This window comes from Lontra canadensis, unplaced genomic scaffold, assembly GCF_010015895.1.
Source record: "Lontra canadensis isolate GAN:19392208 unplaced genomic scaffold, GSC_riverotter_1.0 scaffold84, whole genome shotgun sequence".
NCBI lineage: Eukaryota > Metazoa > Chordata > Mammalia > Carnivora > Mustelidae > Lontra > Lontra canadensis.
This window is the reverse complement of record NW_022631078.1, coordinates 6,117,586-6,145,011: the sequence shown is the minus strand read 5'-3', so window position 1 is coordinate 6,145,011 and position 27,426 is coordinate 6,117,586. Positions and strand designations below refer to the sequence as shown.

Below are 27,426 nucleotides of genomic sequence, written 5' to 3'. Positions count from 1 at the left end.
GCTATGACCCTAAGCAGGTAGTGAGGGTCCCGAGGCAGTGGCTGGGGCATCCCTGGCACCTGCCGCTCGGGGCTGCCTGTACGTTTGTATTTATTTCCAGACTGTGGTCTGCCCTGGGAGGGGTGGGCGGAGAATGGCCCTTGCAGCCTTGGCCTAGTAGTGTGTGGGTGGGTGAGGTGGAGGGAGGGGAAGGCCGGGGCCTGGCCCAGCATCCCTGGTGAGAACCGATGAGGGCCAGACAGGAACCTGCCCCAGAAGGTGGCCAGCGGCAGTCCACGTGTAGAAGAACCCTGCTCCCAAAGGGGTCCCTGTGGGGCCAGCTCAGCAGGATACCCAGCCCAGCACAGGCAGGCCAGGCTAAGCCCTGGGCCACAGCATGAGATGTGGGGAAGGAAGTGATGTTACAGAACAGTGGCAGGAGGAGTGAGTGTGGACAGGGCACGGTGAGTACGCAGGGCGGGCGTGCAAGCAGCCAGGGCCTGGCCCTCAGAAGGCGAAGCAGCGCTCCTTGGGGTGGCCCACGCGGTCCAGGTTGGGCAGGCAGGCATACTGGATCATGGGCGGGGGGCCACACATCAGTATCAGCGGCTCCGCCTCCGGGGGCGGAAGGTGGTCCCGGATCATCTCTTCATTTACGAAGCCCTGGCTGTAGTCCCAGGCTGCGAGCAGAAGACCAGGTGAGTCCCAGTGTGGCCGTGTGACAGACCCATGACTGCCCACCTGCCCCAAGCCCCCTCCCCCTGACCATCACTCTTGTGTGCTGTGAATTTCTCCCTTCTTTCAACAAACACTGAAAAATGAAGAGGCTGATCCAGAGCAAATGCTCGTTCTGGGCCCCCCGCCCCAGCCTGGCTCCCCCGGAACAAAACAGCCAGTGAGCAATGAACAAAACGGCAATAAGTGCATGTCTGTCACTATCTACTTTAACTGTAAATGGGCTAAATTCTCCAATCAAAAGTGGCTGAGTGCAGAAGAAAGAAGACCTGTCTATACAGACACAAAGACAGACACATAAATCAATGGAACACAACAGAAAGCCCAGAAATAGACACAAGGTTATATGGTCAATGAATTTTCAACAAAGGTGGCAAGAATATCCAATGGGGAAAAGGACAGTCTCTTCAACCAATGGTGTTGGGAAAACCAGACAGCTACATGCAAAAGGATGAAACCAGACCATTTCTGTTCAACACACACGCACACATACACACACACACACAAACCCTTAAAATGGGTTAAGGATCTAAATGTGAGACCTGAAACCATAAAAACCCTAAAAGAGAACATAGGCAGTAATTTCTCTGACATCAGCCACAGCAACACTTTTCTCTGTAGAGGAGCCGAGGCACGGGAAATTAAAGCAAAAATAAACTATTGGGACTACATCAAAATGGAAGGCTCCTGCACAGCAAGGGAAACGACCAACAAAACGAAAAGACAACCTATGGAATGGGAGCAGATATTTGCAAATCACCTATCTGATAGAGGATTAGTATTATATAAAGAACTGATACAACTCAACATCCAAAAACAAACAATCCAATTAAAAAAATAGGCAGGAGACATGAAAAGACATATCTCCAGAGACATCCAGATGGCCAACAGACACGTGAAAAGGTGCCCCACATCACTCATCATCGGGGACATGCAAATCAAAACTACAATGAGATACGACCTCACACCTGTCACAAATGCTAAAACCAAAAACAAGGAAACGAGGCATCGGCGAGGACGTGGAGAAAAAGGAACCCTCGCCGCTGTGGGTGGGAAGGCACACAGGGGCGGCCACTGTGGAAAACAGTATGGAGGTGCCTCAAAAAATTAAAAAATGAGCAGCCTTGGGGCGCCTGGGTGGCTCAGTGGGTTAAGCCTCTGCCTTCAGCTCAGGTCATGGTCTCAGGGTCCTGGGATCGAGCCCCGCATCGGGCTCTCCACTCGGCGGGGAGCCTGCTTCCCCCCTCTCTCTCTGCCTGCCTCTTTGCCTACTGTGACCTCTCTCTCTCTCTCTCTGTCAAATAAATAAATATTTAAAAAAAAAAAAAAAATGAGCAGCCTTAAGCGGCCACCTGAGCCACCGCCAAGCCATGGCAGGATCAGGAAACCTCTACTCCCTGAGCGATCCTTTTCAGTATTGTATTTTTATTATTATTATTATTATTGTTATTAATATTATGACACGATCTTTTTGCCATCAAAACGAGGCCTGTGGAAAAAAAAAAATTAAAAAATGATCCAAGAGTCACACAACTGGTTATTTACCCAGAGAACACAAAAACACTCATTCAAGGGGAGACATGCACCCTGGTGTTTATAGCCACATTATTTACAAAGCCAAATTCTGGAAGCAGCCCAAGTGTCCGTCCGCTGAATGAGTAAAGAAGATGCGGTATGTACATACAATGGAGTATTAGCCATAAAACAAATGAGATCTTGCAACGTGGAAGGATCTAGAGAGTTTGCTAAGTGAAGTCAGTCAGAGAAAGACAAATGCCAGATGATGTCACTCATACGTGGAAATTAAGAAACAAAACAAACAAACAAAAAAACGACAAACCAGAAAACAGACTGTGGAGAAGGAAGAGATGGTTATCCGAGGGGACTGGGTGGGGGGATGGGCCAACAGCAGGTGACGGCGAGAAGAGGACCAATCCCGATGAGCACTAAGTACCGTACGGAATTGCTGAATCACTTCCCCGCACACCTGCAACGTAACACGGTAAGTTAACGACACTGGAATTAGAAGAAAACAAGACCTGTGCGTACACGGCCTACCAGACACTCACTTTAGGTATTTGTAAGGACACACACAGATGGAGAGTGAAGGGCCAGAAAAACATATTCTATGCATACGGAAATGAGAAGAATGCTGGAGTAAGTAAGAGACAAAGACGGCATGCCGACAAGGATAGGACACCGGTCAGTATCTGTGCACACACGAAGTACATGATTACATGAGGCGAACACTAATAGATCTAAAGGGAGAAATAGCAACACAAAATAGTAAGGGATTTTTTAAAAAAAGATTTTATTTATTTATTTGACAGAGATCACAAGTAGGCAGAGAGAGCGGGGGAAACAGGTTCCCCGCTGAGCAGAGAGATCCCGATGCGGGGCTCAATCCCAGGACCCTGAGATCATGACCTGAGCCGAAGGCAGAGGCTTATTTAACCCACTGAGCCACCCAGGTGCCCCAATAATCAGGGATTTTTAAAAAATTTATTTACTTATATATCTGAGAGAGAGTGAGTGAGCAAGAGGGAGAGGGAGAGAGAATCTGAAGCAGACTCTGCCCTGAGCACAGAGCCCGATGTGGGGCTCGATCCCACAACCGCAAGAGACCACAAGTTCATGACCTGAGCTGAAATCTAGAGTTGGACGCTTAACCGACTGAGCCACCCAGGCACCCCAATAGCAAGGGATTTTAATACCCCGCTTTTATCAATGGATAGGTCACCCAGACAGAAAATCAATGAGGAAACACTGGCCTTAAAGAACATGTCAGACCAGATGGACCTAAGACACTTATAGAACATTCCATCCAAAAGCACACATATATCCTGCTCGCATGCACACCTCCCAGCGGTCAGATGCCGTCAGCAAGAAGACAGGAAACAAGTGTCCACGAGGATGTGCAGGAAAAGGAACCCTCGCACACTGTGGGTCTGGGAAAGCAAACCCGTGCAGCTGCTGCAGAAAGCACTGCGGAGGGTCCCTCAAAAAATTAAAACTAGAATCACCATTGGATCCAGCAGTTTTATTTCTGGATATTTATCAAGAAAATGAAAACTAACTCAGAAAGACCTCTGCACCCCAACTTCCCTGCAGCACTCTTTACGGCACCCAAGATACGGAGGCAGCCATCAATGGATACAGGGGTAAAGAAAGTGTGTTATAAATACTGTCAGTGGGGCGCCTGGGTGGCTCAGTAGGTTAAAGCCTCTGCCTTCGGCTCAGGTCATGATCCCAGGGTCCTGGGATCGAGGTCAGGATCAGGCTCCCTGCTCAGAAGGAAGCCTGTTTCCCCCTCTCCACTCCCCCTGCTTGTGTTCCCTCTCTTGGTGTGTCTCCCTTTGTCAAATACATAAATAAAATCTAAAAAAATAAAAACAAAGACAAAGAAGAAAAAAAAAAAAAAACCACCAAAAGCAAGAAACCCCAAGCTCACAGATACAGAGAACAGATTTTGCTGGTTGCCAGAGCCAGGGGTAGGGGAAGAAAGAATCAGGTGGAGGAGGTTTTAGTCTATTTTTAAGAACTTGCACGGGATGAAGTTCTATTTGCTAGTGTATAAAATGTGTAGGTATAGAAGCTAGCTCAATTTTACCACGATTTTTTTTAATAGTATATTTTTCTTTATACGCATGCCGAAGGTGGCTTCATGGGGAAACACAGGTCAGCTGTATTTGCCACGTGAGCTCACCCCACTCCCTGTTCCTTCACCGCCACGCCAGCCCAGCCTGCCGGCCACTGTGCCCTCTCTCAGCACCCAGAACTGGGTGATACCTAACGCGGTAGCGATACCTCAACTCCTCTTGAGCGGTGGGTCACGGTAATAATAAACGTTAAGTGTTAAGATACTCGACTGCCCACCTGCTAATGGGTTACTGTTCCAATGGTCCCCAGCAGGGAGCACTCTGGGGAGGGGGGCACTGCCATGTGTCACCACCAGGGGTCAGCACTGGCTCCCTCCTCTACGACCAGGAAGTGCTAAGCCTAGCCTACCCCAGGACGAGCAGGGAGGAAACATCCCACCCTTGATGGAGACACCGATTCGAGAAACACGTTCCTTTCTTTAGGAAAAGAAGCAACTCCAGGACCAGGTGCCCCGGCCAGACATCCCTGCCTGACCCTACAGCTGACCCGTGAACAGCAGGGGTGGGAAACACACACACACACACACACACACACACAAACCCCTGCACGCGTCCACTCATATGTGCACTTTTGGCCATTAGTGCAGCACCATCGATAGATTTTCCTTATGATTTTCTTGTTAACATTTGCTTCTCTCTATGCCAGTGTACCGTAAGAACACCACGCGTACCGTACAAGATCAGCGTTAATCGGCAGTTTGTGTTCTCGGTAAGGCTGCTATGGGTGGTTACATCTTTGAGGAGTCAAAGTTCCATGTGGAATTTCGATGGCACATGGGGGTCAGTGCCCCGAATTCTGGTGTTGCCTAAGGGCAACGGTACTTTGTCGGGCTCACTAACCAGCTGCTACTTGGCTCTGTAACTTTGCTAATAAATCTGTTTCCTGGCCGCCTACCCCTCCCCCGCTAGAACATCAGCTCACGGGCCAAGCTGGCTTCAGGAACAGAGCCGACAAGGAGCCTGGTTCCGATGGGCGGCCAGCAACCGATCGTGGGGCACTGCTGCCAGGTCCTCAATCCATCCTACACCTACGCCTAGCTCTAGGCCAGGAGGCCCAGGACCCGGCTTGATCACCCCAGGAGGGCTCCTCTCTCCAAGATGGACCCAGACGACCCAGCTCAAGAGATGGGCACCTGCCCCTAGAGCCCATCCTCTTGGTTCTGGGGGAAGCGGAGGTGGGATATTTCCCACACCACGGTTGAGCCCGGGGAACCGTGGGCCCCAGGGGAAGGGGGAGGCAAAGCAAGGGCAGGGTGGCCGATCACACACTGGGGCCCATGAGGAGGCTACAAAAATGTCCAGTTTCCAACATCTAGAAGTTTCCGGTGAAGATGCAGGTCCTTGCTTCTCTTGAAAAGTAGAAGGGCCTGACCTACAGGGCTGCAGTCACAGTACTCCCTACAGTGTCCCAGCCCTGGAGCCGAATACCACCGCGTCACACACCAAGAAGCCTAGGATTCTGCTCTTCTCCCAGCAACGGAACTGAGGTATTTCCTGTACCCACATCTCTGCCTACAGCCGGAGAAGGAAGCACAACTTAACTCCCAGGGGGCAGCCTTGTTTTGGGTTTTGTAGGCAGCCCTCCTTTGCCGCCTCCTACGTGATTTTGGCACACCGGATGGGCAGAAGGAGGGTCACTGTACACCCGCCCAGCCCAGACCACCCCCCCAGGGCCCGAGGAGAAAATGGTGACATGCCTTACAGGGTACAACCGGCACACCGCAGTAACCCTGCTGACCTGCCCCAGAGTACGCCCCCCACCAAGGGCAGAAGGCCTCAGGCTCTGGAGGAGGATGTGAGTTCAAGCCCCACTGCTGGTGTTTTCTAGCTGGGTGCCGCGGGACACTTCCTTGCCCTCTCTGATCTGTCCCTCATCTGTGAGATGGGGTCACACCACCTCCCTCTCACCAAGCCACCCTGAGCACCACCGGAGACCAAGCGAATCAAAGGCCCGGCACCCCCCACGCAGCCTAGCCCACCCAGGGCTTCTGTCTCTCACCTTCAGGGGCTTTGTCCACAGTGTACCAGAGCTTGAAGCGAGCAGAATGTTCGTTCCTCAGTTCCTCTAGCTCGGGCCGCAGCAGGATGTCCTTCTCAGTCTGCGGGTGGGGGGAACAGGGCCCGGAGGTCAGGGAGGACTGCCTTTGAGACACTTGTCACCCGGATGGCTCACCATCCCACCCACCGTGGGCCACACGCACGGCAAAGCTTGCAGGACGGCAGCCCAGCGGAGCCGACCCAGACTCCCCGAAACGCGCGCCCTGTTCTCCCCATCTCGCCCGACCGCCTCGACACTGCAGACAATGTTCATTCCAGATGTTTCCTGCCGCTGTGGGGACATGTGCCCTGATACAACAGGCAGTGGAGGAAGCAAACAGCTGGACACAGGTGCAGTCAAATACAGAACAGGAAGGACCGGGAGGAAACGGGCCAAAACCCGCGCCACGACTGTCCCACTTAAAATAGCGGTGACAGGTCCCTCATCCCTCGGATAAGTCCCCTTACGTTCTGGTGTCTCAGGCTGCACAGCCTTAAATCGGGAAATACAGACAACTACTCCCCAAATCACACCTGCTCCTTCCACAGCCTCGCCCACACTGTGACCTACAGCACCCCACTCTCTGCTCCCACCGGCTTCGTCCAGTTGGCGCCACATGGCCCTGCCCTTCAGCCTGGTGTCACCTCCTCCAGGAAGCCTTCCTGGACTCCCCAGGGGCATCAGCGTCCTACTCCTCACACAGCCCCTCTGACCACAGGCCTCTCTGCCTCGTGCATCTCCAGGTCACTCCCAGAAAGATGGGGCTCCTCGGGGCCAGGGGGCGGCCTGACCAACCTCAAGGGACTGTTATATACTGGGCACCAAAGGGCTCTGTCTACTTGCAAACCACTCCTGAGGCCCTGGGCTGGAGCAGAAGGGCCCTCCCCAGGGAGGCAGACCACAGGAGATCCAGGGAAGCATTTTCTCTGCCCCAACAGCACCGCGACGTGCTCAGCAAAAGGGACTACTGGGGGCGCCGATCACAGCAGGGACCAGGCAGGAAAGGACAGATAATATGAAGCCACAGCAATTAGTATTTCCTGAGCCTGAGCCTGCGTGGAGGGGGTCTTCTGACAGGTGGGACCAACCCAGCTCAAGGTACACCTGTACCTTGAGTACCCTGGTCCTCAGTGTTCCCCTCCAGGAAATGGGCTGTAGGCAGAACGCATGAGCCTCTGCGGGTCCCAGGGAGGAGGATATTGACTGTTTTTTCCATTTCTTTTCTCTTATTCTTTTTTCCTTTTTATTTATTTATTTATATTTAATTTAATTTAACTTAATTTTAATTTTTCCGTGCCCAGTGTGAAGCCCAATGTCGGGCTTGAACTCACAACCCCAAGATCAAGACCTGAGCTGGAATCAAGAGCCAGACTCTTCATCGACTGAACCACCCAGGCGCCCCTTGTTTCTCCCATTTCTCAGGGGGACAGTGGGCCCCTCCTGCCCTGATCAAGTGAGGACGGGGCCAGGGCTCAGGCTGGACAAGCTCTGCGTAAAAAATGCCAATATATGGAGCTAAAGAAAATCCCGGGATGGCCTTCAGAGGTAACGAGTGTTAGGATCTTCTGTGTATCTTTTAGACTTCGGTTTCTAGTAAGTACCCATACTCTCTTTTTAACAAAAATGGGATCAGAGCATGCATGCCGCCTTGCCGCCTGCTCTTCTGAGGTCAGAACACTCCGCGGACCCTCCACGTGGTGCCCGCGCCTCCCTTCCCGGCGGCCCAGCCCCTGCCGGACAAAGGGACTGCCGGTTCCCAACCGAAGGGCATTTAATCGTCTGGAACACCCTCCTTCATAAACAACGTCTCTCTGCCCATTCTCTCTGCCCTACCCATTCCTTACATACATCTTGGAAAGCAGAGTTCAGGCAGAAAGCTCCACGTGGGTAAGGCACTGGAACACGCACGTTTCAGCAACGCACACAGCAGCAGCGTGCCCAGGCCTGACCCTCTTCCCACGCCTTTGCCGGCTCCGCGTAATAACCATTTAATATTGGCCGGCCGGATGGATGGGAAGTAACCCTCATGTTTTATTTATCTACACATTTATTTTATTTATTTTTAAAAAGATTTTATTTATTTGACAGACAGAGATCACGAGTAGGCAGAGAGGCAGGCAGAGAGAGAGGAGGAAGCAGGCTCCCTGCTGAGCAGAGAGCCCGATGCGGGGCCGATCCCAGGACCCCAGGATCACGACCCAAGCCGAAGAAAGAAGCTTTAACCCACTGAGCCACACAGGCACCCCTCTACACATTTACTTTAAAGTTTATTCATTCATTCATTCATTCATTTTTTTTAAGTAATCTGCACGCCCAATGTGGAACTTGAACCCATGACCCCAACATCAAGAGTCCTGTACTCTTCAAAGGAGCCAGCCAGGCACCTGTATTTTCTATTATTTAAAAAAAAGATAAGGGGTGCCTGGGTGGCTCAGTCGTTAAGACTCTGCCTTCGGCTCAGGTCATGATCCCAGGGTCATGGGAGCCCCTGCATTGGGCTCCCTGCTCAGCGGGAAGCCTGCGTCTCCCTCTCTCACTCCTCCTGCTTGTGTTCCCTCTCTCGCTGTGTCTCTCCCTGTCAAATGAATAAGTAAAATCTTTAAGATAAATAATTAAATTTAAAAAAAAAATTGAAAGATGCGATTGTCACTGGCTCTAGTTGTATCTTATTAGTCTGAAAAGACTCTCTCCATATTGGTGATGCAGTGTGGACTTTCCCCAGCTATTTACCGATCTTACTCATAATGGGCTTTTCTCACTTGTAAGCAGATGGGCTCTCCTTTCGCGTCTCGCTTAGATGGCCTGTCCCCATTCATTCACTCAATACCCATAAAAATGCTCACCCAGCACCCCTAAAGTTTCACTCTTCTATGTGTACATTCTTTAACCTAAACCTCATTTTACTGGAAGGTTAAAGCAGGGATCTACTCCGCATTTCCCAAATTCATAGCGACTAACCCCACACTCCTTTCATCTCTCCCCTTGGTTTGAAATGCCACCCGCACCACCTGCGAAGTGTTGTATATACTTGGGCCTGTTTCTAGGCCAGTGCTGTTCAGTGGAACTTCCTGCAGTGACAGGGATGGGAATGTTCTAGATCTGTTATCCCACACAGTAACCACAAGCCACAGAACCCATGAAACGTGGCTATGAAGATCAGGAAAGTGAGTTGTAAATTTTAGTTAATCCTCATTAACTTAAATGTAAATACCTACATGTTCTAGCATGTTCCAGCACAGTCCAGACTCTCCATACGTTACCAGAAATGCTTTAGGTCCAGTAAGCCTGGCTGTCATGTGGGGGTCAGGAACCACTGCTCTTAGTATTGATGCTTTACTAAACCCCATCCAGTGAGCTGGATTCTTCCTTCTTTCTTCTCAAAACTTTCTCTGCTGTGCACAGACACTTTGTCCTTACATAATACTAACAACTTCTTTGCTTTTTGGCACTCTCCTGCCATCACGGGCGCACACTGCAACTTCCAAAGGCTATGTGACTTCCCACATCACCCCAACCCAGTGCAAACAAAGGTATGGAGTCCAGCGGCTTCTAGTACGCCAAACATTAGAAAGGTTTGCAAATATGTAAAACGGGACAGAATTTTCTAAAATACAGTGATTTTTCATAAAATATCCTCTGGCTCAAGTCCTGGTCCCACTACCTCCTGGGAGACGGGTCAGTCAAGTCCCTCTCTGGGTATCCGAGCTAGAAAGTGAGCAATTTCACGACCCTGGCTAGTGGGACAATGGGCTGGAGGATGCCCTGTATGGGCAACACAGGGCTGACAGCCCCCGGAGACTAGTCCAGCAGCACTATATGGAACCACGGTCCTCCCACACCCACCAGCTTGGAATTAATGGCCTTTCTCACGCACTACCCGCCTCGATCAAAGCCACCTCGGTTGGCCTCAGGGCGGTTTACTGCAGCTGTGGGAGTCCAAGGACCTTACAGATGGACGGGACAGAGCCTGGGCCCGAGGGGCCCTGGGATAAGCTGACCTGAACCATATCTGAGAGGCACGGCGGGCCTGGGTGTGGCCCCCCAACTGTTGGGGGACAGGTGTCTCACCTTGGCATTCCCCCAACAGGGACCACTTTGCAAAATGGACCACTTTTATGACATATTCAGTCATAAAACACTGAATCTACGAAGACTCCTGGGGTGACCCTGCTCCATCAGCTAATTCTACAGTGAGGGAGCGGAGCTCAGAGAGGGCCAGCGGTCCATCCAAGGCCACACAAGAGGCCAGGGCAGAGAGCTGGCAGGCGTGGGGAGGACATGCGCTCAGGAGTCAGAGAGACCAGGTCCAAACCCAGCCCCAACACCCCCAGCCCAGGGCCTTGCCTGTGGCTGTGCTCTTGGCCCCACGGACTCCAGGCCAACCCCCATCCCGGCCAGTGTTCTTCCACTCTACTGCCGGCCCCTAACTCTGCCTGTGGGCCAAGTGCTGAGGTTCAGAGGAAGCAGCCAGGGAGCAAATCCCAGGTTGCGGAGGGCTCCAGGTGCCTCGTGCCCTTGGCCCCTGAAGCAGCTCCACTGGGGTCAGACACCGGGCCCCAGACTGAAAAGCCGGGCCCCCACCGGCCGCGGGAAGGTGGCCCATGCACCGGGTGCTTGGAGCACCCACAGTACAGCCACGGAGCCGCCCAGACCCTCTGAGCAGCACCCCCTCCCCACGGGAGCCTGGCTTGCGCGTCTTTGGGTCACCCACTAACCTGGTTGGCAAACAGGAGGTGGCACACGGTGGGGTCATGTGGGTCCTTCATGATGGCGCGGATCACCTGCAGCATCGGGGTGATGCCTACAAAACAGCAGCACCCCCCACGCACTGAGTGAGCACCTGCTGTATACGTACCCCCAGGCCCAGTGCCCAGTGCCAGACAGGCAGGGGGCGGCATGAAGGGGAAGTGCCAGGACAACCAGGCCTGGGGGCCTGCCCTCGGGGAGCTCACAACTGCTTATAATCCGTGCCGCGTCCCATGGTTTGACCCTGACGCTGACTCCCACCCATGACATCGCCTGCCAGGGGCTCAGCAAGGGGCTCTGGGACCACAGACCCGTCCCGCCAGCGATCATGCCGACCGACTTCACTGTCTTGATGACGGGGTTGGACTTCTTGTCTGGACGGATGGCAAACTTCCCTGCGGAGAGAAGGGAGAAGGGGAGACCCCAGCTCTCAAACATGCCACGCCTGGGGCCGGACAGATGGGGGCAAAGCCAGCCGAGAGGAGGAGGAGGACGAGCCTTTCGTTCCCACCGCAGACGGTGCGGGGGTAGGAGGCGGGCCTGGGGACCCAGAAGTGCTTTGGCTGGATGCTTCCGCTTATTGGGTTTCAGGCAAAAAAAGCCGATCCGTGGGCTGCCAGTCTGCAACCCCCGGGTGACCAATTACCCTCCGAGACAGCTGAGGAAACCGGTCCCCCAATAGGGGTCTCCCACCCAGACAGCAGCAGACCCGGCACTCAGCATGCCCGCCGGGGCTCTGGGCACTCCAACCCAAATCACCTTTGCCCTGGTAGACCAGCAGCCCGTTCGGGCCCCGGAACTCAATGGTGTCGCCAATCTTCATGTTTTCCAGGTACTGGGACATCTTCCCTCCAGCAGGGAACTTGGGATGGGTGTCTTTGAAGTAAACCTACAAGATACACCCACAGTCCTCGGGCCCTGTTCTCAGGGTCACCGGGCTGAGCTCTGGGCCGCAGGGGGAAGGAGGCTTCTGGGGTTCTCTGTGGCCTGCGTGTGGCTCTCTCACACGTAAGGCCCCGTCCACCAATCTCAACTCACCCATCCGCAGGCCCGCCCCCCAGGAGTCTGCCTTTCCCTAACAGCCCCCTGAACACCAAGCGTCCACCTGGGGAACAAGGCCCCCAACCCGAGGGCTCGATGCATTAACGTCCTGCCAAGAACGGTCTCCATGCCCCCTCCTGATGGGAGATTCCCACGCTGGGAATTCAGCACAGACAAGGCTCTGGGAAGTGGGCTGAGCCCCACCCCTCCCTTGTGTGTTCTGTTCGCTCCATTCTGTGCTGTCATAAAAACAGTGTTTCTGGAACAACTTTCCTCCCTGTGCCCTGTGGGACTTCCCCTTTGAAAAGAAAGGAAGTTCTACAAGAAAGAGATGGGGAGACGGCGCACAGCTCGCCCCGCCCAGGGCTGGGGTGCCGGGCCTCGAGGGGATGGCTAGGGAGGGACCGGCAGCCCAAAAGGCCTGGGCCCCTGGGGAGAAAGAAGAGCTGGTCATGGCCATAGCACAGGGGGTGTCAACATGGGAGAAGCGCAGGGACAGGGAGGGAGAGGCAGAGCCACGTGCGGGCCAGCCCTCTGGCTTTTGTCCAGGGCCAATGGGGAGCAGGGAGCAAGGTCTCTGAGCCAGAGGGGGCCCAGTCTTCCTGAGTTTCCCATCCTCTACCTGGATCCCACCCCCCAACTCCCTAATACCTTCTCCACATCCAGCTAGAATGATTCCAACAAGAACAGATCTTGAACCCTCAACAGCTTCCCTTCCTTCTGGACAAACCCCTAAACCTTACTGCCCTCCCCCCACCGCCCTGCCTTCCCTCCTTTTGTCCTAGAAAGCATCTTCATCTCCTTCTGACCTCAGGGCCTTGGCACTGGGAAGGTCCTTCTCCCTCCTCTCTGTCCTTGGCCTCCACGTCTCAGCCCAGGGAAGCAGCTCCCATCACCCCACCTGACCCACTCTGCCATGCCCGGTGCCCATCCTCCTGTGTGAGAGGAGCAAGGGTGTCCACTCTCCAGGCAAAGACAGGCTCTCGAGCCTGGGCCTGGGCCCCCAGTATAATCTAAATGACACCAAGCTAAGGAGGGCCCAGGTCCAGCTCCCCTCCTGCCTTCACAGACCCAGGGCCTCAGCTGTGGCCCAGCGAGAGGGGCCTCTGCCTCTGTCCTTCCACCCATGAGGGGCCCAGTGAGGGGCCTGCACAGTGCAGTTAGGACCGTAAGCCCGGCCCCCGGGAGTGTGGGGTCAGGGTAGCCATGGGGGTTTGGGCCTCTCCGGGGAGGGTCTCCAACACCCCACCCACCCCTACTTGCCTGGGCTGGTCGCATGAGTCAGACGGGCCGTCTGGGAACATGGATCATTCCACAAAGCTTCTGCTTCTAATTTCACAAAAGTATACTGTGCTACGACTGTCATTTCTCTTTCCACTCAAATGTGATTTTTTTTTTTTTTTTTTTTAGAGAGAGCACATGCGAGACAGACCATATACATGCAAGTGGGGAGAAAGGGCAGCGGGAGAGAGAATCCCAAGCAGACCCCACGTTCCGCGTGGAGCCCGACTCAGGGCTCGATCGCACAATCCTGAGATCATGACCTGAGCTGAAACCCAGAGTTGGATGCTTGACCGACGAGCCCCGCGGACGCCCCTCAGTGTGGTGATTCTTCAGATCCTTGCTGGCTGTGTCTCTGGTCTCAGGGCTGCCCCTCCCCTACAGCGTGCACCCACCCCTGCCCGTGAGGGAGCCAAGCTCCCCAGACAACGACCCGAGCTCCTCACATCACTCCTGAGGGGGCTTTGGGCTGTCTCTTAGGAAAACGTGCTCGGGAAAGGACCGGCTGGTCACCGACACCATGTGACTGAGCATGTCAGAGCAGGCCCCCTGCGGCCACAACTGCACACCCAGTGCCCTAGGCCTTGCCGGTCTAAGGGCAGGCAAGTGAGCTCTGCACGAGCTGGTCAACCTTCCCAGTTTCTCTTCTGCAGAAGACCCTCGCTGAAGCTGCTCCTCCCGGACCCCAGGCCCTGCCGCTGCCCCTGCCTGTGCTGGGAAACTCCAGTTCACTTTCATTTAGAACCCGGCACGAGGGAGCACCAGGCCCTCAGAGACCGGGTTACAGGGGATGTGGTCCCCCCAGCTCCCACAAGGCCACGGCCCCAAGACCTCACCTTGATGACCAGGTCCACAAAGCCCTTGTCGTCATCGCTGGAGATGGGAGTGTAGGGCCGAATGACCAGGTTTCCATCAATCCGAGCCGAGAGGTAGATGTGCTGGCCTGCGAGTAAGACGGGGGTTCTGGTCCCAGAGGGTCCGCGGACTACCTCTGCGTGGTGCGCTGGTCTAGTCAGCCATCGCCCTGTGCCCCGCCCTGTCCTCAAGAGGCCGGCCTGGCCTCGACTCCAGGGCCCCCTTCACGCCCCCACAGGGCTTCCCATCATGTTCCAGCTTCCTGCTGTCACACCTCTGCTCCTGCCAGAGATACTGTCAGGGACACCATGGATGTCCCCTCTCATTCAGACACTCATTGTCAAAGGGCCCATGTGGCTGTCACTTGGTCCTTGAAGACTTCCCCACTCTCCCTAGTTCAAGGGCAAAGCTCCCAGTTCTCTGACCTAGCCTCCAGCTCCACTCACCGACCGGGAGGCCCAGGATGTGCTGGGGTGACGGCAGGGCGAAGCGGAACCGCCGGGTGTCGTGGCTGATCACCTGCGAAGAGGCCCGAGCTGTTAACACCTGGGGCAGAGAGGCCCCCAGCCCTCATCCTGGACGCGTCCCACGTCATCCAGAAGGGACGCTGGTGCCACATGTGGACACACAACGTGTGCACACACGTGTGCACAGGCACGGAGTCAAACACGCACCACATGTGCCTCTGCTCTCACTGGCCCAGAGAAGGGCAGGAACCCACCCAGGACCCCCCCCCAGCAAGGGGATTAGGGTAGGGAATGAACTCAGGATCCCAACGGCAGGCTGCCAGATAGCCCAGAAAATTCTGAGAGCAAGAGGGAGGATCCAACCCTGCTGTCAGCTTGGGCAGGGTCCTGGGGTGGCAGAAAGACCTCGGGCCCTGGGCTGGCAAACTAAGGGCAGGGCTGAGACAAGGCCCGTGTGCTAGAGCCGGGGACACAAGAGAGGGGCTCCAGATGATGTTAAAAGTCCCGTGAGAAGTGGGACGGCCATGACGGCAGCAGGCTGCACAGGGCAGAAGTGCACAAGACCCACGAGGTCACGGCCACAGCTAAGGGCCCTAAGCCAGGCCTCCACCCTGTGCAGGGTGGGCAGGCGATGGCCATCTCCCCGCAGAGCGGGGCAGAGGCTGGTTAAGAGCCAGGCTGGGCCGAGGAAGGAGCCAGAATCAAAGCTCCCCGTTCCCCATTAAGCAGACTTAAACCAAGGCCGGGGAGGCAAGTCTCCCACGGTAAGCTGGAGTCAGAGCTGGGAATAAACCCAGAGCCCCAGCTCCCTGAGGCCGCTGCGGGGTCTCTCCTGCACCCGGCCACTATCCAGCACAGGTTTGTGCCCACATGAGGCTAGGCGACGTGGCAAGGTCCACTGATGGACAGTGTCATCACTTGGAGGGAGGACAGCAGACTCCTCCAAAGGAACAGAGCACCATTCTGAGTGGCCCTGAAGCGGACAAGCAGAGGCAGGAGGCCTGGGTTGCAGAAAGCCAGAGCCCAGCCACCACCTAGGACACCCCCAGCGGTCTCTCCACGCCCCAGCCCAAGCCTGAGGCGGCCTCCCCCGTGAACCTTGCCCTCCATGCAAACTGAGCCCCCAGGCCTCCTGGGAACAGAGTCCCGGATTATCAACTGGTCCTGGGCTCAAGGTCAGAAGCCCACATGCCAGGCAACTTTGGGAAGAAGAGAAACAGGGAAAGACACTGATAATTCTTGGGCTGGATGATAGAGGCGGGGCCCAGCAAAGTCATGAGGCTAACGTCTGTGCAGGGCTCAGCATGGGGCTGCTGGCCAGGGTGAGCCGACCCGTCCACCCCCCAGAGCTCCAGGGAGACCTTGAGGGTCAGCAGGTCCAGGAAGGGCAAGCAGTGGGGGGAGGGGGTCTCCCTGTACCCCTGGGGGAGCTTAGTGAAAGTATCAAAAAGCAGACCCAGCCGCTGACCCCCAAAGGCCACCACTAGACTATAGTGGGGGAAGGAGCAGATTTAACTGCTCGGACAGCCTCCAGCTCAATCAAAAGGGACTGGTGGGTCCACTGTGTGACTGCCCTCTGGGGAAACACTAGACAGTTGTCAAAAATAATGAACCAGCTTTGGGTGAGATGTGGTAAGGTGTCTGTGTTGTATGGCTGGGTGAAAAAAATCAGACTCTTAAAAATGACAGTAAGTATACACACGCCTAAAACTGCACACATCACACATGTATGAACGGGTTGCCCAGGAGGCAGCATGGGGGGGATGTTAATACTTAACAAAGAATGTTTATAGTGGGCACATATAAGCCACATGTTCCTTCTGGAATTAAAATGGTTAAAATATATATAAAACATTGAAAAGATAACGCCTGATAAAAGCTTCTGAGAAGTGGTGATTTTTTTTTTCCTTTTCCTATCTTTGGCTTTTGACTTGTCTGTGACCTCCTGGTTCTGTGCCTCAAGGGGCCTCAGACTGGCGTGGAGCTCGGGGTGGAGACAGGGCTGGGCCCAGGGCCTGGCAGGTGACTTTCTCCGCTCCATGACTCAGTTCTCCCTGTCACACCCTTCCGAGGCAGCTGCTGTGGCCAGAAATAGCACTAGGGAGGGGCTCTGATGAGGGAGAGTAGGGAGAAAAACAGCTGTTATAGGGAGGCAGGGCAAAGGCAGGAGAGGATGGTTTTAAATCATGATCAGACCTTTGAAAAGGGAAAGGGTCAAACACCAGGGCAAGAGTGAGCCTTCCAGAGGAGCGGATGGAACCACACAGTGAGACCATGAGATCACGAATCTGCACAGAGGCAGAAGGTACCGGGGTCCCACAAGCACCACCAGGCCCAGAGAAGGCGACCCTGGGGGCAGGGGGGAGTCGTTCGCTTTAAGGCAAGGGGCACTGGGAAGGGAAGCACCTGGGACCAAGGCAGGGGCAGGCCTGAGTCCTCATTCTACCCTAATTCACAGTGTGACCTCCAATGCCCCCCGCTCCTCTCTTGCCCTCTGTTTTCCCATCTGTTAAATGGGTGCTTAGACCCCAAAGTCCTGAGGGGTCCCCTTGCTCTGGCCTTCTGTGGGATAGAGTGTGGTTTGCAGAGCAGGCTCTGTGGTCAGAGACCTGGGTTCGAACCCCTCTGCCTGCTTACTGGTAGCCCTGGAAGGGGACATCACTTCAATTTTCCCATCTGAAAGAGGGGCAGACAACAGGGTCTATTTCGCGGGGAGGGGCACCTGTTCCCTGAGCACACGGCAGGCGCCGAGAAGCTCTTCGGGGCCGGCAGGGAGGGCGAGGAGCCTCCGTGGGCCCGGACGCTGCAAGCCCAGGGTGTTGGGCCCTCACCTCCTTGTCGATGAGCCGCAGCGGGTACTTGATATCCGGGCTCTCGAGGGTGATGGCCGGGGCCGAGCGCTGGAACAGCTTCATGAGCCAGCTGTAGAGGAACCAGACTGGGGACAGGACCACGTGGCCCAACTGAAATGACAGGGAGAGAGCCACGAAGTCAGCTGGCCTGCCACCTGCCCTTCCCGCAAACACAACAGTTGGTTCACACCTCCAGGCCTCGGCTCATGCTGTCCCCTCTGCCAGGAGCACCCTCTCCCCACCACCCTCATCCAGGGAACCCCGGCATCCCCTTTGGTGCCGGCTGGGAGAAGTTACAAAACCCAAGCACATGAAACCTATTGCTGTATTCCTAAGTCACTGGCAAAGCTCTATTTCCCAGAGGAACCAGGACAAAGAAAGCTACATAACAGAGCATGTGTCCCTTTTCACTTTGGCTGCCAGGAAGCTCACAATAAAGTTCTCAAGTAATTGTGCTTAATCTTGGGCACTGAGTATCTATGCTCCCTCCCTCCTACCCTTCCTTTAGTCAACTTTCCTGCTCCCTCACCCTGAGCCTGGACGTTCTGCCTTCAGGTTTGAGGGACTTGGGTCTTGGCACTGAACTGGGCATGGAGAGCTCTGCTCCTTGTTGGCTGTGTGATCCTGGCTAATTCCCTTGCCCGCTCCGAAATGAATTGGACCAGATGATTTGCAAGGACCCCTGAAACTCGGAGAGTCTACTGCCCAGAACCGTGATGAGCCCCACATGGTCATTCAGCACCACTTTACAGATGAGCAAGCAGCTCAGAGAGGGAACCAACTTGCCCAGAGTCACACAGCGGGCGGGTGGGGAGCTGCAATGTGAATCTGAGTCCACTGGCTTCCCCAGTCACACTCTTAAACATCTGGCCCATGCTCCCTCTCTTACGTGACCTTGAGAGGCTCCCCCTTGCCAGCCCCCCACCCCCCACAACTTAACCCCACAAACACCCTAAAAGATGCTTAGATTTTTATCTATCTTTTAAGTAGACTTACTTTGAAGATTTATTTATTTATGGTGGGGAGAGCACTTGAACATGCAGTGGAGCAGCAGAGGGAGAGGGAGAGAAAGGCCCAAGCAGACTCTGCTGAGCACAGAGCCCGACACGGGGCTCGATCCCACAACCCTGAGATCACGACCCAAGCCAAAACCAAGAGTCAGACACTCAACTGACTGTGCCACCCAGCGCCAGTTAAAAAACACAAAACCCAAATTCCCTGGCCAGATAGCTCACTACACTTCGGTTTACTTGGGGAGAAGAGCCTTGCAGAAGCCAGACAACTGGTTACCCATCCTTTCTAGCTGTTTTTGTCCCGGGGCAAATCACTCAGCCTCTCAGAGCTGTTTCTCCAACTGTGAAATGGGATCATTTCATCTGCCTCTAACCATGAGGGACACAATAAGGGCCATTCCCCAGGATAACTCAAAAATGGCACAAAAAAACAAAGGTCAGAGAACTGGTCCTCATTAAAGGAAGCTCTCATGGGTTGAACAGAGGCCCCCAAAGACATACCCACCCGGATCCTGGGAACGTGACCTGACTGATAATGGACCTTTGTTGATGCAACCCAACTAAGGATGTTGGGGTAAGTATCTGGGATTATCCTGGTGGGTCCCCAACCCCATGACAAGTGTCCATATAAGAGAAAGAAGACTCAGAGTGAACTCGAAGACAGAGACAAAGACTGGAGGAAGGTGGCCAACAGCCAAGGAAGCTAAACGTTGTTGACAGCCACTGGAAGTAGGAAGAGACAAGAAGGACCCTCCCCTAGACTTCCAGAGAGGGGGGCCCTGCCAGCACACTGATTCAGACTTCTGGCCTCTGGAAGTGTGAGAGAATAATGTCTGCTGTCTTACGCTAGTTTTCAGTGACTCTTACAGTTCTAGGAAGCCGAGACAGAGGCCAAAGAGACAGAGCCCTGGAACGTGATGCGTGGCTTTGGATTATAATCTTGGGCCAGAAATAAAATAGCTATAAAGGGCAATTTTTTTTAAGATTTATTTATTATTTGAGGCAAAGAGAGAAAGAGAGAGAGAGCGCACACAAGCAGGGGAGAGGCTGAGAGGGAGGGAGAGAATCTCAAGCAGGCTCCCTGTAAAGCACAGAGCCCGACATGGCCCATTCCGTGACCATGACCTGAGCTGAAATCAAGAATCCGGATGCTAGAACACTGAACCACCCAGGAGCCCCTACAAAGGGCAATATTGAAACAACTGGTGAAATATGAATTAAGGCCCATGGATTAGGTAAGGGCATTGCAGGGGCGCCTAAGTGGTTCAGTCAGTTAAGCATCTGCCTTCAGCTCAGGTCATGATCCCGGAGTCCTGGGATCCAGTCCTACGATGGGGTCTCGGTGGGGAGCCTGCTTCTCCCTCTCCCTCTGCCTGCCGCTCCCCCTGCTTGTGCTCATGTTCTCTCTCTCTTCCGTCAAATAAATAAATAAAAATCTTAAGAAAAAAAAAAAAAGATAAAAGAGCACTGCATCCAATGTCACTTTCCTGAATCGATCACTGTCCTGTAATCAGGCAACAGAATGGCCTTGTCCTTAGGAGATACACACTCAAGTATTTAGGGGCAAAGGGGCTTTGTACCTATACCTTACTCTTAAATAGTTAAATAATAATGAAACATACACACACTCACAATAACGCAAATACAGTAAACGTTAACTACATTAGTAACAAGATCCATCTGGGCAAAAAGTATACAGGAGTTCACACATTATTGCAACTTTACTGTAAGTTTGAAATTATTTCAAAATAAAAAGTGGGTGTGGGGTGGGGAGGAGCCCACACTGGTGGTTTGAACAGTGAGGCTGAGATCCAAAAGTGCACACTGCTTTTCCAGAAAGCCGGCTCACATTTTTGTTCTCTAGCTATCACGGACACACCTCCCTGACGTTAGTTCTCTCAGCAAATGACCATGTGTTCTCCTTATCATCACCGTACAAGTTCCCCTTTTTGCCTTGACTGCCAGGAAGCTCAGAGCCAAGTTCTTCGATTGCACAGCTTCTTGAGGTAGCATATTCTGCAGAGCGTAGACCTGGAAGTGGCTGGTGAGAGGACCCTCGCCTCTCAAGGCCCACCCCACTGCTCCCTGGCTTCCTAGACGCCTTGCCAGGATTCTCCACTTTCTATCCAAGATTTTCCAACTTTCTATCGACCCACGGAGGGTGCTCTGGCTGAGTACCTGAGGCCTCTTGGAGCCTCAGTGTTCTCATCTGTAGAAGGAAGACTGAATGCTCTGCCCACCTTCTGGGGGAGCCAGGATATGAGCTGAGATGGGGGTGCCCAGGTCACAGAGGAATGTGGGTACACACACAGGAACTTTTTCCTGCCGCCCTCAGTGGGCCTCTGCCAGCGGGGAGATGGAATACCCAGGTGAAAGAAGGGCAGAAGCACCATGGCCCCTGCTCCCCGAACCGGCCCAGCAGCTTCAAGTTACCTTGTGGCTGCTATGGTTTCAGGTCCTTTGTTGGGCTTAGAACAATGGGCCTCTCTCCCAGGCAGGGCCTCTAGGCTGGGTACAGCCTAGGCCCCACCCCACAGAGCCCCTGGTCTGTGACTAATGGGTCTGAAGGAAAGGCTCTCTGGAGCCAGCCAGGGCTCCCTTCTCCAACCCTGCCCATCACAGCAAGGGCTAGGGCCATCCAGCAGGGGTCTATGGCCACTGCCCATTTACCCAGCCCCCACCATATCCCAGACAGCACACAGTGTTTCGCCCATCCTGGGTCTCATTAAGGAACCTGGCTGGCAGCCCTGGACTCGGGGGTCAGGAGGCCCAGTCTGAAACCCCAGGTCAGAACCTCAGCCTTTCTAGGCCCTGCCCTCCTCAAGTGCAAGTGGACGTCCCATCTAGGGCTGGAGGGAGAATTGCGGGAGGTGGGAGGTAGTGGGGATGGGGGGATGATGGAAAAGGCCTCACACAGAGCGGGCAGGACAAACGATCCCAAGCTGGGACTGCCCAGTGAATGATACACGAGCAACCTGAGGTAATCCTCCTTTCAGCCTCAGGCCGTAGGCACCATGTTCATCACCAGGTCACAGATAAGGAAACAAACCCAGAGAAGGGCCGTATCTTGCCCCAACTGCACCAAAGCCAATTCTCAGAACCACACTCACAAGGGATATTACTATCCCTGTTCCTCAAGTGACTTGCCTGTGGTCGGTCCTACAGCAAGTCAGGGGAGAAGCCAGGACTCAGCACCAGGCCCGTCTAGCTCTTCCCAAGCCACCTCCCTGGATAGGTGCCCTCTCGGTGACCCAGCCACAGAGCCCGAGGCCCGAATCCCACCCACCACTGTCCCATATCCTGCCTCCCACGATGAGACCCCAACTGCCAAGCCAATGGGGCCCCCACTCCCTCCTCAAACACCCACGATGGCTCCCCATTGCCTACACTCAAGGCCCCTACTATATGTCTATAGCTCTGGCCAAAAGCCCTTCTTGCCTCAGGCCTTTGCACAGTCTTCCTCTGCCCCAATCGCCCTTCTTCTTCCCTCATCTAGACAGGAAACTCCTATTCATCCTTCAGAGCCCAGGTCAAAGATTAAATCTTCCTTGACTGGCCCTCCCTAGCTAATCTGGCCCTCAGTGGACTTCCACAGCCCCTGCTCCCCTCTGCAAACTCGGTGGGGGTGAGGAGAATCCGCAGGTCCCTCCCAGTCAATCGGGAAAGCCCTATCCGTTGGGAGCACTGTTTAGGGAGAGAGTGGAGTGAACTTACATTTGCAGGAAATCACCATTGGAAGGAGCCCTGCAGACGGACTGAAATGATGGTAAGGGCCAGCTGGAGTTATGTCTGGTGCTCCCTGGAGTTTTATTTTCCCCAGACCTTGGCCAAGTTTGGTAACATAAGACCCCCTGGGCCTGCAGCTCGCTGTGCAATCTGGCAAAAGGCCTTCCCTTGCATTTCCTCACTGACCCACAGCAGTAAGAGTCAGGCCCACTGCATTCATTTGACAAATGAGGAAACTGAGGCATCGAGGCCCAGGGTGGAGTCTGGGCTTGGGTCCCCAATTTTCTGTCACTTATCTCTCACCTGCCCCAAGCCCACAAACACTGGCTGTGACAAAGATTCCCAGGTCAACAGCTCCGAAGGCAAGTCCTGAACACGGGCTGCAGCCCTCACAGAGCCCTTCCAGAGGCCAGGTACCAGCCTCAGGGACCGCGGACGCCAGCCTGCACTCAAACGGCCCGTGTGTGGTCACAGCTGACGTACCACAGCAGACCCCAGGGCAGGAACCCCAGGAGGTAGACATCTGGGTGTCTCCTCACCATGGCACATCCCCCCTCAGAGACACTTGGTAAATATTTGTGGAAAAATCCAGGCCCCACCCCTGCCCCAGGCCTTTCTCTGACTCCCTTTATTTTGTCTGGAAGTTTCAGGAACCAGGGCAAGAGGCCAGGTCCCTCCCCGGCAAGCTCGGGGCACCCGCTTACTCTGTCCCTTTGAAAAACCCACAGCCCTTCACAGAGCACAGGCCAAGGTGGCTAGGACCCTTGCTCCCACCCTGCTGGGCACAGCCGCCTTCCAGAGGTCCGGAAGGATCAGTGCCCTGGCCCCGGAAGGAGCTGCTCCCGTGGGCAGTTGACAAATGTCATCCGCCTTCCTTCTAGTCCCCACTCCCCGTGACTGCACTACATAGAGCACATAATTATCTCTCATAACCCTGAGACGGTCTCATAACCCTAAGCCCAGAGACGGGAGCTATTACCACTCCCAACCCAGACAAGGAAGCAGAGGCCCGGGCGACAGACCTGGCCCAAGGACCAGCATTTGAACCCAGGCATCTGACTCAAGTCCACGCCCTGAGCCCCTGTACAACAGTCTCTCTGTGCCCGCAGGCCCCGTGTGGCCCCTGAGAGAGCAGGGTGGACTTCTGCAAGCCTACACCTTCTGCCGGGGAGGCAGCTGTGGGCTGTCAGTCCTTCCGGCCATAAACCCCAGGAAGCACACCTCACACCAGGGTTGTGCCACGGGACCCTGCCCCTGAGGAACGCAAGCCAGTGGGAAGACAGACACAGCCAGGGGAAAGGGTACAGTGGAAAGGTAAAGGCTTCAGCTCCCAAAAATGGAAGGCTTTGCCAGATTCACAAGGGGTAGGGATGCTCTGTTCCCGAAACTTGGAAGTGGAATGAGCTCTGCACCGCGCCCCCCCCACCAAGCCCAGGGCACCACTGCCACCCCTCCAGGCAGTGGCCAGAGGAAACAGAAGGCAGATGGCTGAGCCCGAGGCCCCACCCCGCTCCTGCTCAGCCGAGCTGCTCATACACAGACACACACATGTACCCACACGTACAACCAGGTCACCGCAGCCACTGGGTGGGCGGGGGGGGGGTCTGGGAGACCGGTGCCTGCCTCCCAGACCTTGACCTGATGCCCCTCCAGGCCATGCTCTGCCCCTCAGGGAACCCTCCACCTGCCTTTCCTCACCTCTGCTGACCCAGGAGGGGGAGAGGGGAAGGAGCAGCCAAAGTCCCAGGATGTCTCCAGGGAGCGCCCAGCACACCCACCACTGCTGAGGGGCTGGGAAGCTCCCGCCCACCCGCCACCTCCCCAGGGCAGCCCACCCTGCTGCTCAGCCCCTGGAATTCCCTACTGGGACCAGACGGGCCATCCACTCTACCCGGGTTAGGTCTGAGGGGGCAGGGTGAGCCCTCCCCAGGCGCCAGCCCCGTGTGCTCAGGCTTACCTACCTTGTCGCCCACCAGCTGTCCTGAGTGTCCACCTCCCTCCTGGTCCCCTTCTCAGGAAGTGGAAGGAAGTGGGAGGGAGCGGAGGAAGTTCGGCAGGGGGGGCTCCTGGCTCGCAGCTGTGGGGGAAGGGAACTCGGAAGGAGGCGCAGGAGGACAGCAATGGGGCTCTCAGCAGAGGAGACACAGCCCTGCTCTCCTGGGGCCAGGGATGAAGGCCACAGACTAGGCAGAGAGCTGGGGAGGGTGGGGCGGGGGCAGCGGAAAACCTGGGGCTCTACCTGTGATGGCAGCCTGTCAGGGCACCCTGAGCACTCAACAGCTGAGCTGGGGACAGGGGAGCCACAGTCCCAGAGGGCAGGCCAGTCCCCCAGGGTTCCCCCCAGGTGGCTGACAGGCTCCAGAGCCAACCCCTCAACTGCGGCGGGGCGGGGGGGGGGGGGGGCGCTGGAGCATGGGAGGAGGCCTCCTGCGGAACCTGCATGTCCCAGATAAGGCGCCCCAGAGCAGTCTTGTGCGCAGAGCTGGAGCCAGCCCCCTGCAGACCCTGTAGAGCCTGAGCCCAGGAGGCCTAGCTAGGGTCTGCTGTGGGTATTTCCGGCTAAGCGGGAATCCCAGCAGGGCACACAAGGAAGGGGCAATTCCTGCCCAGCCACCTGGAGGGGGGGCAAGTAGGGGGACTGGCCTGCCATCCGGGATGGTGACTCCCCTGTCCCCAGCACAGCTGAGTGCTCAGCAGGCTCCTTGGGCAGAGGAGGCCGAGGAGTTACTGAGTTTCCTGATCCCCGGACAGGGCTCTGCCCCTCACAAGGCGGTTGCCAGGGAGCCTTGGCTCTTCAGCAAAAATGGATGGAGCAGCCACTTGCTGGGGACGCAGTGACAAATCCTACCACCAGCAGCCAGAAGGCGAGAAGCATCGCAGGAAAACAGCTGGGGTGCGGTCAGGGGTCGAGGAGGATGTTCCTGTGCAGCTGAGTAATGCCCACGGGTTCGCCCTGGGCAAGGCTGCTGCTCGGTCTGAATGTCCCCCAGAGTCCTGGGCTGGGCCACAACTTCATGAGCAAGTACCCAGGCCAAGAGGCCTTTTGGCCTCATGAGGAGGAACCTCACAGAGCCAGAGGGAGGAGACAGGCGCCCTCCAAGCTCCCGGTGCCTGGGGTGGGGACAGCGGTGGAGGCAAGCAGCCCTGGGCCTCGACCTTAGTGCCAGCCCTGTGGCCTGCTCCCCGTGTCCAGCCAGCACCCGGGACCACAGTGTGTGTAGGCATCTGGGCAGCTGCCCTCTGGCTACAGCCTTCTCAAGGGGCACACGGCCCCAGCCCCACCCTGGGGGCTTTTGAGAAATCCAAGGGCGGAGGTGTCGGGGGGGTGGGGAGGCCCTGCACCAGCCCAAAAGGGACAGCAGGATGGTGGACTTTAGAGCCCACAAATCCAGGCCCTGCCAGACACCGGCAGGTGACCAAGTGTGAGCTGCATTTCTTCATTTGTGAAATGCGGCTCACAAATCAGTCAGCTTCTAGCCCTCACCGGAGAGCCCAAGGCGAGCCCAGCCGGGCAGCCCCGCAGGGCCCCTTCCAGCCAGACTAGGGTGCCGCGGAGTCACTGTGGCCCCAAGAAGCCACAGACCCTGCCACCAGGCCAGAGTGCACACGCACGGCACTCCCACACCCACGAGCTCTCAGACGCTCTCACACACACTCACTCCTGCCTGCTCACTCGGCCGCACAGGCTGCTCGCCTCACACCTCCACACGCACACTGCCCTCCACGCCCGGCCCACAGACTCACGCTCAGCCACACATCTGCACTCTCGAACGCATGCCCATTCACGCTCACCCTCGTGCACACCCACACGTCACCCCGTCGTGTCATTTATTCACACTCAGCCACACGTGCGCTCTCCAACTCATTCCCGCCCACCGGCACACTCGGTCAGACTCCAACTTTCCCAGCCACACCCTCTCCCACCCGCGCTCGCAGGGCTCAGGCGCAGCCCGCTCCTCCCTCCACCGGGCGGGACCGGGCGGGACCGGGCGGGACCGGGCGGGATGGAGGGGGGTGGGATGCGGGCGAGCGGGCGGGGCGCCCAGTGTCCGTCAGCCGGGTGCCCGGCCCCCGGAGCCCGCCGCCCGCCGCCCGCACGCCCCCACCCGGGTCAGGAGAGCTGGGTCCCGGGGACGGAGGGTCGGGGCGTGAGTCGCGGCTCCCGCGGGACACTCGCGGGGCGGGGTGGGCCGGGTGGGGTCCCCGTGCCCCCCGTCCCCACGTCCCCCCGCGCCCCAGTCCCCGCGGGCCCCCGCGCCCCTCCCCGCCTACCGTGCTCAGCTGGGCCCCCATCGTGGCGCCGCACGGTGCTCCGCCGCCGCTGCCGAAACAGTCGGGCTGCCGCGCCCAGGCCCCGCCCCCCGGTCGCGTCACCTCGGCGGAGGGGCGGGGCCGCGCCCCGCACGCAGCGGCAGGGAAGGGGCGACGGGGGAGTTGCCCGCGCGCTGCAGGTGGCCGGCGGCCGGCGGCGGAGTTGGGTTGTCCATGCGAGCGCGCAGCAGGGCTCCGGCCCGCGGGGCGGCCTGGGGCCGCACGTCGGCCTTCTCTGGGTCCCTTTTGTCACCAGAAAGAGGGAAGGTGGCGCCCCTCCTCGACAGGATCCGGAACAGAAAATCCGGAAGCGGCCCGGCCACGCCTGGCCTAAACTCAGACGGGGGCACCTAGCGCGGCGCTGGGCCTCACGGGCCTTCCCGGTCCTGACACTGCTTAGCTGCGTCCCCCTCCAGGCCTTTGAACCCGCTGTTCCCTCTCAACGGGACACTGTCCCCAGCTGCCTCAGGGCCGCCCCGGCTCACTGTTTGGCTGCAGGCCAAATAGCTCTTCCTGCCGCTGAAGTCATCCCACTGTGTTCCCTCCTGGGTGGCCTGTCCCCAGGCCCACCGCATCCCAGGGGACTGTGGGCTCCCTGAGGGCAAGACTTTTTTTTTTTTTTTTTAAGATTTATTTATTAGGGAGAGGGAGAGAATTCCCAAGCCGGATCCTCTGGCCTGCCCCGCCCTACGCTGAGCGCACAGCCTAATGGGGCTCAATCCC

The 27,426-nt window shown here is 56.2% G+C and overlaps 1 protein-coding gene across 1 annotated transcript; it reads right to left on the bottom strand.

Moving 5' to 3' along the window:
• Window positions 1–138: 138 nt before the first annotated feature.
• Window positions 139–26,784, bottom strand: LOC116882442 (NADH-cytochrome b5 reductase 3). The gene is made up of 9 exons (XM_032882849.1): window positions 26,665–26,784; window positions 17,633–17,764; window positions 14,781–14,853; window positions 14,316–14,422; window positions 11,917–12,046; window positions 11,469–11,552; window positions 11,127–11,212; window positions 6,373–6,472; window positions 139–659 (listed from the first exon to the last, which is right to left on the bottom strand). Exons 1-9 carry the CDS (start codon window positions 26,683–26,685, stop codon window positions 487–489), a joined length of 906 nt encoding a protein of 301 aa, XP_032738740.1. The 5' UTR covers window positions 26,686–26,784; the 3' UTR covers window positions 139–486.
• Between the last annotated feature and the right edge of the window lie 642 nt (window positions 26,785–27,426).